We start from the raw sequence: 10,235 nt of genomic DNA, 5'->3' as shown, positions 1-10,235 counted from the left end.
TAAACCTTTTTTTGTAAGTTGGCCTTTATGATATCTCTTAAGTGTGTAAGCTCTGAATTCCACTAGAATTATTTTCTTTGAGATAACCAGTGTTTTTTTACATGTGGTTTTCTTTTCTTTTTGACTTCAAGAAGGAAGGAGATGATTCTCATTTTGGCTGTACAGAGACTTGGTCAGTCTCGGAGAGACCCGAAGTGATTAGGAATTGATAGTATCTGAGTTATGTAAGTCCTCTTTTAGTATTTTGGCCTTCGAGTTTCCTTTCCACAGAGAAGACTTTGCAAAGGCAGTTTTCCAGGAAAGCAGGGAGCCTTAGAGCTGTGGATACAAAGCTTTAAATCTTTTCAGCCAGCATATAGTACATGGGAAGTTGGGGAAGGCAGACACATGTGTCTATGATATCAAACCTGACAGCAAGAAATATATGTCCTCTAATTTCAGATTCCAAAAACTTAAGTGTTGTTTGTTAGGCTGTCCCTTTTAACTTAAGTACTTTTTATTTTTCCTTTTTCAAATGTTATTGATAACCAGTAATGAGTTTTAGTTTCAAGACAGCATAGGCCAATATTCTGGTTCATTTGGATGAAAATGTTTGAATTTTCAAATGAAAAGGTGGAATTTTGCGAGGAAGATAACTTGTTAGCACAGTTACACAGAGTGAGGAGTAACACATTTTATCTTTTCCTAAAATGGAAGCTGTTTAAGAGGAAATGTTTTAAAAATGTCTTTTGCTAGTTTTATTCCACTCCATCACCAAGTTATAGTAATGTGTAGAGGAAGTCTGTTGATGAGCTAAAACCAGCAGTGTGTTTAGGTGCAGAGGGGCTTGGTTATGGTTGAGGAACCCTGAACAGAGAGAGTGGGTGCCAGAGTCCTGTAAGGGTGTGTGCATAGGTGAGTCCTCATTAGGTATCCAAAGGGTGGCTATTGTAAATCTGTAAGATCATGAGAAACTACTCACTTCAAGTGGTTCTTATGTTTTTTACTCTTCTGATCACTTTAAGCAAAGACTTTGTCTTCTAAAAAAACAAAAAAAAACAAAAAAAACCCCAAAAAACCTCCACTGGGGACAGAGCACTAGGTATCATTTTATAGGTAATGGGAACTTATGAAAATTTGGAGGTGAGTGACATAATTTCATCAGTGCTTTAGGAAGATGATCTCGCAATAGACTGGAGCTTTGGAGGGCAGGTAGAATTGAAAACAGGAAGATTAGATAATAAGCTAGCACAGTGAACCCTAGTTTCACCTTTTATCCTCATGGAATGTAGATCATTACCATCCTGTAGCCACAGAGTGATGGTTACATATTTAGATGAGACGTCATAGGAATGTATTTTGTAAGTTGTAAATAGGAGGTTTGTTACTGTAGTGGTGATATTCTATTTCTTCATAGGAAGTGTTTTCTGTTCTCCCTCTTAGTCCAGGCTGTTCTAGAAGCTGGACCATCTAGAGACTACTTTGGGCTCTAAGACTATGTAACCTTGGTGAAATCACTTCTTGGTTTTCCTCATCAGAAAAAAGAGATACAATTCTTCTTTAAAATTATTTGATATTTAGTTTCTGATTCTTTTGATTCCAGTCGTGAACAGCAGTCAGCTGTGTAAATCCCATTGGTATCCTTTTACCTATGTGTTGGTAACTTTGAGGAGAAAGTGAGTCAGGCTGTGAGTTAAAAAAGAAAGAGTCTGCTCGTCTGTGATATTTAAATATTTATTTAAGTTTAAAAATAATTTTCATGGCACCAATGATTTTATGCTAACTACATACTGGATATGTAGAAAAAAGTACATTGCTTTGAAGGAAAATGTAACTTAGAAGTTTTGGCACATGAAAGGTTAACAACTATATATATATATATACTTTTTTTTAATGAAACTAAGAAATTCACATTTGCAGGTAGTTTACCCTCTACTGCTTAAAGATGCAGTACACTATTCTTTAGTAAGTTTTATTTCCTTTGATAGATGAAGCTATGGGAACCATTGCTTTTTCTACAATGAGATGAAACTAATTTTGAGAGAAAATGGGAAACATAGTAGAACACAGTAAACCCAGGTTAAAAACTCGAACAATTTTTAATGATGGGGAGATACTAAAAAAGACTAGTCACCAACAAAGGAGGTTTGTTATTCAAGCACTATTTGGAAAGCAAATTGAAGGAAATTTTTCTATCTGTATTTTCTGGGGTAAGCCCTGGAAAAAAAATAACCTGAAAGTTTCTACAGAGAGAAAATCCAGCTGTTGGAAGTGGTATGGACTATTGTACTGGTAGAACTGTAGACACAAAATACCAGGAAATGGAATACTGCATCTTTTTCTTTAATGTGAATATGAAAGATCAGAGTCAAGGCTATCACTCACTGCATAGAAACACCATATTCTACAGACTGAGGTAGGAACACTAACACTAAAAGGTAATCTGCTATGTTGCATAAGACAGTAGATATCCAAGCTAAAACCAGCCCCCTTATCTTCTGACAGCCTTTTCATCTGAGTCTACTTTTCTCTTCAGTCCTGTGCTCAATAAAACCTTTCCTGTGTAGATGGCAACTGGCAGTGGCTAGTTGATTCTAAGTGATCCCTAATCTTTACTAGGATCTGTTTGTCTTGTCACTTGGTAAATAGATGTTTGTAATTCTGCCCAAATTGTTGCTGGTATGGAAATGATCAGACAGGCCCTCTTCCATTCTTAGACTCTGGCCGTGTTTTAGCATTCCAGTACTTGGATCTTGCTCAACTTGGCCTCAGACATCTCTTTGCTGGTTGTTTGTTCGAGCACCCTTTAAACATGCAACCCCATTGTCTCCACTGGGAAGTGGTCCTGGATCTTTAAAACACATTAGGAATTGGAGCAAAGCCAACCCTCTTTCTGCTAATATCATAGTAAGGAGCAGTTTTATTATGTAGATCAGGGTTGGCAAATTATGGCCTGTGGGCCAAATTTAGCTCATCATCTCTTTTAATAAAGTTTTACTGGAGCACAGCCATGCTCTTTCATTTATATATTACCTATGGCTGTTTTTGTGCTAGGATGGCAGAGTTGAGTAGTTGCCAGAGTATGGCCCACAAAACCAAAATAAAAAAATATTTACTATCTGGCATTTTACAGAAGTTTGCCAACCCCTGGTCTAGACGAAAGGGCATTTAAAATTATGCCCTATCCTCCCAAAAAGAAAGGCCCCATTTATTCCAAGGCTATTATATTCTACGCATGGACATGGTTCTGCTGTCTCAGGGGACAAACTAAAAGAGAGCAAATTTAAAAGTGACGCATTCTGTTCTGCATTTGGGGCTGCCCAACATCATAGGGTATTGGCAGCTGCTCCATTGTTGTATAGGTTTCAGGAATTTGTCCACTGACCATCCTTAAGGAAGTCCTCAGGCCCCAGAAGACTTAGAAATCTCTCCCTGAGATGAAAACAAGATCGTGTGTTTGAGTGGTTGTAATAGTTGCCGAGCTTGGGCCTCAGACCCCACACTCACCCTTCACGTGCTGTGCTTCTGCATGATTCCACGGCTTCCCTCAGCAAGGATGTCAAGTGCTTTCCTACAACTTTTCCTGATGCAGAGGATGACCCTAGGGGGCAGTATTTCTACATCTATGTGTTGGTCTGTGTCACGGTCACCTTCTTTCTTGGTAGGCATCTCTTAGAACTCCTATTTTAAAAGATTCTTTTCCTGGTCCCTTCCAAGGCTGTTTGTTGATCTTGGAATCCTACTTTCTGAAGTTTTTCATTCTCAGGATCAGTTTCTTTCTTGCATCGTTTAGTTCATCAGGTTCTATTTTCTTAATCCACAAAGTAAAAACAAAATATGAATTGATAAGAAAATAACATTTCGTTGTTAAAATATAAATTGACATAGGTTTTTTTTTTTTTTTTTTTTTTTTTTTTTTTTTTTTTTTTTTTCTTCCATGGGGGTGTACAAAATAAGTACTGCTCTCTGAATCTCAACAGTCTCTCAGGTATCTTAGCTCTGGTTTCTGTTAGCTATATTTCGTTCGACATTTTTGACAGTCCTATCTGGTACCACTGAATTCATCTAACGCCTCTGGAGCACTATAAAAGTCTTGAGGTTCTTCAGAAAAAAATCACAGAGTCTAAGTTCAGTATACAAAACTCATGGTGATGCCCACTAGGATCTAGTCTAAGGGGACAGACTTACCCCACCCCTGTTGCTGCTGCTGCTGTAGCGGTGGTCCCTTCAGATGCCCACTCTGCTCAGATTTGAAAAAAAAAAAAGGAAAAGAAAATCCAACTCAGACCATAAGAAGCAACGTTCCATTTAATCATTCTACATGGATGTTTACTTTTCTAAAAGCTCTGTCTAGCAAGGAGACTTAGACAGTGCCCCTTGTTCAGACCCCTGGCCTGTCCCACTACGGCTGCAGTGATGAGTCTACCAGAACCCAGTAGGAGAGCTCCTGCAGAATACAGAAGACAGCAGCTCTCTAGTCTTCAACCAGTGTCCCATCTGCGAGGTGACACTACTGTGATAATCATTAATAGTAAAATAAATTATTTTTATTTGATACTTTCAAAATAATACACATCTATGAAAAATCGAAATTCAAAACCAAAAGTTATCCTGCAAAGTGGGAGGATGAGAAACAGAGTCGCTGAGCCTTTCTTGAAAGAACCTCTGAAGGAAATAAGCTTTCCCAGTTTGTTTGGACAGGGCATGAGCCTATCCCTTTCTTCTGGGAAACGACCCTCCTAGGCTGTGGACTTTGAGTCATGAGAGGAGGACTTGGTACATGTGCCGATGGTTCCGCGATGGGTCCCATTGTGGGAATGGGTAGCGGGGCTCCTTGGTCCACCTGGCTAGTTAATGAGAGGAGTCATGCCTTCTCAGGTATCAATGAGCAGGCTCACCACTGAGCGGATTTTGCAGGCAAACCATCGCCTGAGGGGACAAAAGTATTGATAGTGGAACTGTTCAAACTCAGGGGTCTGGCGGATATCGCGGAAAAAGGCAATGTCAAGGTCAGACTCAGTAAGGATGATCAGGAGGAGGAGCAAAACAAAGAGGAGTCCCATGGTCACAAGGAGCAAACGGAGGACACTTAAAACAAACTTATTCACCTGTTCCTCCTCTGGCCTGCTGTGCCCCTGACACAGGGCCCTGAGCTCTCCCCCAAGGGCCTCCACATCTGCAGCAGTCGGGGTGCTGGCCTCAGACTCCTTCTCCTCCTCTATGCTGCAAGTGGCTCCATTGATTTGCCGCGAAAGCAGCATCAGCTCCAGACTGTGCTCGGCCACAGGGGTGGGCAGCACGCTGTCTGCAGGGCTGTAGGCCTCGTCTGCAATCACGGCAACCCGCTCATTGCTGTCTGCCCGGCTGCTTCTCACGTGAGGCAGGAAGGTGTCCCCGTGGGAGGAGGAACGCACTGGGGTGGAATGGGCACTGTCTCGGAGGGACTCTAGACCTGGAAAGGCAAAAGGAACATGAAGAGGAGGCTTTCTGTCCCAGTGCACACTTTGTTCTCTTTGCTTATGGTTTTGGCCACATTTACTAAAGGTTTTTACCTTTCCTGCCTCTGGGTTCAGCCCCAATTTGAAAGAGATTTTGAATCACATACAATCTCCTTATCCAGAGCTAGGGCCATGGTTCAGGGAGCTTGTTTGCCTCTTAGGCCGAGAGCCTTGAGAGGCAGGAATAGGGAAGACAAGACTGTGTTCTGCCCAGTGGGGCCTCATCTAATACTGATTCTGGAGCTGAGTGTCCTGACAACCCATCATGTAGCTCCTTGAGCTCATGAGGTCATCTTTTGGATTTCTGCATTGTTATTAGTCTCTTCAGCTTCCCAGTTCTAGCCGTCCTGACCTTGTGGGATGTGAAAACTCTATCTGCTCTTTTTAAGTGCTCTCTCTGATGGAGAAGGGAAGTCATCCAGGCCAGCTCCCTCTCTTTTTACCTTAGAATGATCTGGGTCCAGATTAGGCTGACAGCTCCCCTATTTTAGATATTTTAGCGTACAGAGTGGTCTTTGAGAAGATCTTGTTGGGGCGGGGGAAATTCTGTTAACATTTGTTTTTAGAAACTCCTCATAGTCTTAGCTGTATTGTGTTTGTTTCTATGCTAAAATCTTAAATTTGTATGTTTTACACTTTTCAAAGCACTTTCATTTTATCTTTCAACAACTCTATGAGGAAGAGTGAGAGGTTACAGAACTTGCCTAAAGTCATGTGGTTGTTAATGGCAAAGCAAGGAGAAATTCTAAGAATCTTTACATTTCACGGTGCTGATGGTCACGAGTTGGATTCTGGGGAGTGGAACCACGGGCCAGGATGAATTAAGTCAACAGCCTGCACCTTAGATCTGGGTCCTAATTGCCCAAGAAACTGTTGTGCAATAATGTGAAATGAAGAGCCTGTCCCTATTCTAAAGCTCTTGATGCTCCTTCGATCTGTTTTGTTGTCCCCAGTATTCCTCCCTTACCCCCATGTGCATGCACAGCATGAGGAATATGTACCTTGGAGTGTGTAAAGGGTCCCCGACAAAACAACCTTCAGGCCTGATCATGCATGTTGCTGGCTCAGCTCCTTTCCCAAACCATTCCTCCGGTCCCCTTTTTCTCTGGAACCTCTGCTCTCCTGCACAGGGCACCTCACTTTCAAGGGGCTGTCCCCTCACAAGGACAGCTCTGACTGCCAGATTTTCCAAAGTATGACAAGCTTAGCTACCAGAAGCCACTTCAATGCAAGCTTAGCTTGGCCTACAATTTAGACCTAAGCGGAGAAAGGAGAGAAGCGAAGGCTGTGACATCAGAGGGAACAAATCAGAGGGACATCAGAAGCCACATTATACTGCATTGTTAGTGCTCTCAATAGACAGGATAATGAATATGTATGCATTTCTAGTAGAGTGCCTGACAAACATTTCTCTCTCAGTAAATGTTAGTCTTCTGTTCCCTCAGCAGACCTCACCTGTAAGGTTATCATTCCTATGTCAGGTTAGCCCTGTACAGAACTGCAGGTTTCACTAAAAATGACCACCCCGCCTCACCCCTTCATCGAACGTGTTGATCTGGGACGGATGGGGTGCGTGCTGTGGGTGGGATCAGGGTGAGTGGCACAGCAAAACAGGATTGTCTTTTTTACCTTGGAGGTGCTCCAGCTGCTTGCCTTGCCCAGAGGTGGCTCCCAGCGGGCTGGGGGGCACAGTGGTCAGGAGCCTAGCCTGGAGCCGGGGCCCCATCCTCAGGATGCGCACACTCAGGGGCCGAAGGCAGTGGTTAGTCAACCGGAGCTGAACGCGGACTCTGGTGTGAATCTTAATCAGACTCTTCCCCATGGTGGCCCAGGAAGGTAGATACTTCTTCAGTGGAAACCAGCCAGGCAGGGAGATACAGAGGGAAAGGACGGAAAACCAACTAGGGACAAAGGATTTTCTCGGACCTCATGCTACGGCAGCTCCTGTGCTGGGTCTTCTGTGCTGAAGAGAGGTCGGCTCCATGAGCCTCAGCAGGCTGAGCTGCAGGGAAGGAGCAGCTTGGAGAGGCCCGCGTTATCAGGAGACTGGATTCAGTCAGAAGCACTTAGAGCCATAAAAAGTAATGCTTCCCCAGCCTGTAGCTGTTTCCCTGAGGCCCGTATAAGGGCCCCAGACCTCTCAGAGAGTGAGGGACAGAGAGGGCAGGGAACAATCTCAGAGGGTAAGGGGAATCAGGACAGTCCCAGAAAATCTAGGACGTGAAACTACAAAGACACTGGGCTTTGGGCTGAGTTGCTCTGAAGTGTGAGGAGGTAGCTCTGGGGCTGGAAATGGGCTATGTCCCATCCTCTACTGGGGTGAACCTGGTGGCTTCAGCCTCAGAATGGATGGGAAGAGGGCCCAGAGAGGGGAGAAAGTTATGTTTCTTGAGAAAAGGAAAAGAAATTCCAGTTTCCTGAGATGAACAACCCAAAAGAAGAACCGCGAGAGCTGTGCTCAGTTCTCTCACTTAGCCTAAGACAGGAGGGAAAACCAGGATGCTGAGTCTGATGACCGTCAGACCTCAATAATTCCATACCTTGCATAGTGACTAGACTTGGTTGTTTATAAGGCACCCTTCCACATCCACACCCCACTCTGCAGTGGGGGCAACAGGCTCAGAGGGGTTAAGCAACCTGCCTCAAAGTACGTGGCAGACCTCTGATCTGAGCCTCATCTTTGACTTCCTGACCAGGACTCTGCATTGTGCTTGCTGCCTGCCCCATATGTACTTTAATCTCTTTAAATTACTTCTGCATACATCGGCTTCCTTGCAAACTATAGCAAGGAAAGTGTCCCCTTTTTACAAATGGAGCAACAAAGATACTCAAATAATTAAGGCACTTGATGGTGGTTGCCCAGCCAGGGTTCTCAACCCTGAGAGAACCATACTCAGGTGATGCAGAGTCAGTGAAACATCCTAAAATCCTAAACACAAACGAGAGATCGTCTCACAGGAGCAATAGAGGAACAGCCCACCTAACCTGAACGGTTCTTCATTTTCATTAATAAGCAGCATTCCTTCAGAAAGAGCAAAGCGCCTTTCCTCCTTAGCCTCCAAGACAGTGACAAATTTGAAGTAATCTTGCTGCTGTTTCCTGCTGCTGGGGATCTGAGGTCCTACAAACCATCATCATCGAGAATTGAAAACACTGAACTTTACACCTTTAAATCTGCAGGGCACGCTGGGTCAGTGACAACAGCCGGAGGGTAATATTCGGAGAGTCACCTAATGGTATTAAGGCCCAGAGACTGGAGAGGTATCAGCCTCAGGCTCCTGGGGCATCCGGTTCAGTAAAGATACACAGACTTTGTCTCTCTCCACTTTTACCTACTCCAAAGGGAGGGAAGGGTAGAGAGAGATGGGGGCATATTGGATTTCCTGAGACAATGTTAAAGAATTCAGATAGCAAGAGGATAGATTTCTACAGCTAAAGTAAAGGTGGTAGCAGCTATTGAAATGTTTCTGAACCAAGTGTTTTCATTTCTTGGCTAACTGCCTTAGCTACCCTGATCATTAAGCTGCGGAGACTGGTCAGATCAGGAAAACAAGCGAAAAGCCTCTTGATGGAAAGCAATTTCAGAACTGCATGGAACCTGGTAGATCTCACATACACTGTTTCCCAAAAGTCTACCCTAAATACCCTCAGCTCCACAACCCCCTCCTGAACTACAGCTCAGCAGGGCTGGCTGGGATTCCCCTTCACCTGACACCCAGCTGGTGGTCCATCCACTGGGTGGAACCTTCTCCCTACACTGGAGAAACTTGCTGTCTCTACTGCAAATTCACTTCTTTTCAAGGTCCCCGAGTGGAACTGGTCTAAGTCACAACTCAGAGGAACCTGTGCTCATCTCCAGCACTCATGTTTACCTTCCATGATGGAGATGTGAACAGCTCTTCTCCGGGTCCTGGGGACGCTGCTCAGCCTTGGGCCATGGGTTATAGAGGGACAGCTGCGGCTGGGAACCATCCCAGCTCTGAGGTTAAAGAAAAAGAACACTTGTTAACTCAGTGTACAGATGGGCGTGGTCAGGACTCATAAGGAGCAGATACTAGAATTGCATGGAGGTATTTTTTTTTTTTTTTTAATCTTTAATACCTGCTTTTTGCCTTTAGTCCATGGATCCCAGTCAGAGACACTGCTTCAGACTCGTTCACCTCCCTACGTCCTAGGGCCACCTGAACCTTTCTTTAGTGTGGCAACAGTGCCACTGGTCTCTGGGCAGAATGGTCAGAGTAGTGGCCCAGGATATGCAGTGCTCCTGAAAATGGATACGGCAGCCTCCCCTGACTTCTGACAGAGGCAGCTGGTGGCAGGGGGCTGTGTGTGAAGGGGCAGGTAGTAATATTCTCATTCCCAGAGGTCAGATGGTTGGCGAACCCTAGCCCTACTGGCTGATCATATTCCTTCTAGGTCTTATCAGGTTCTAGAAGATGGGATTCTGGAAATTCATGATTTACAGCTATACATGAAGCATGGATCTCAAAACTATTTTAGACCTAGTGTGACAGGGCTATGGGGTTACACCTGGCATCCTGTTATAATTGATTCCACAACCAATGAAATCTTGCTGCTTAGAAATGTCCTCTATGGTCTATGACCAATTTCACGGCTTTGGAGGACAGTAGAGAATTACCCAGGAAGGTGGCTCCTGGGTCTGATGTACTGTCTCCATTAGCCCGCCCTCCCTCATTCTCCATCCAAGCTCAGGGATACCAGGCTCGGATGGTTCCCCATGCCTTTATCTGAGATGGG

General features: G+C 44.2%; 2 protein-coding genes across 8 annotated transcripts in view; one reads left to right on the top strand and one right to left on the bottom strand.

Moving 5' to 3' along the window:
• WDR76 (WD repeat domain 76) overlaps nucleotides 1–10,235 on the top strand; it is a 113,594-nt gene that overhangs the window by 50,961 nt on the left and 52,398 nt on the right. The gene's annotated exons all lie outside the window — the stretch shown is intronic.
• FRMD5 (FERM domain containing 5) overlaps nucleotides 3,920–10,235 on the bottom strand; it is a 39,775-nt gene continuing 33,459 nt past the window's right edge. Inside the window, exons 12-13 of the mRNA XM_025038852.1 lie at nucleotides 9,350–9,456; nucleotides 3,920–5,431 (exon numbers count right to left, since the gene is read on the bottom strand). Of these exons, the coding sequence (XP_024894620.1) occupies nucleotides 4,854–5,431; nucleotides 9,350–9,456 (685 nt within the window). The 3' untranslated portion in view covers nucleotides 3,920–4,853. The remainder of the gene's footprint in view (nucleotides 5,432–9,349; nucleotides 9,457–10,235) is intronic.

This window comes from Pteropus alecto, unplaced genomic scaffold (assembly GCF_000325575.1).
Source record: "Pteropus alecto unplaced genomic scaffold, ASM32557v1 scaffold86, whole genome shotgun sequence".
In the NCBI taxonomy this organism is placed as follows: domain Eukaryota; kingdom Metazoa; phylum Chordata; class Mammalia; order Chiroptera; family Pteropodidae; genus Pteropus; species Pteropus alecto.
This window is presented reverse-complemented; position numbering and strand designations above follow the sequence as displayed.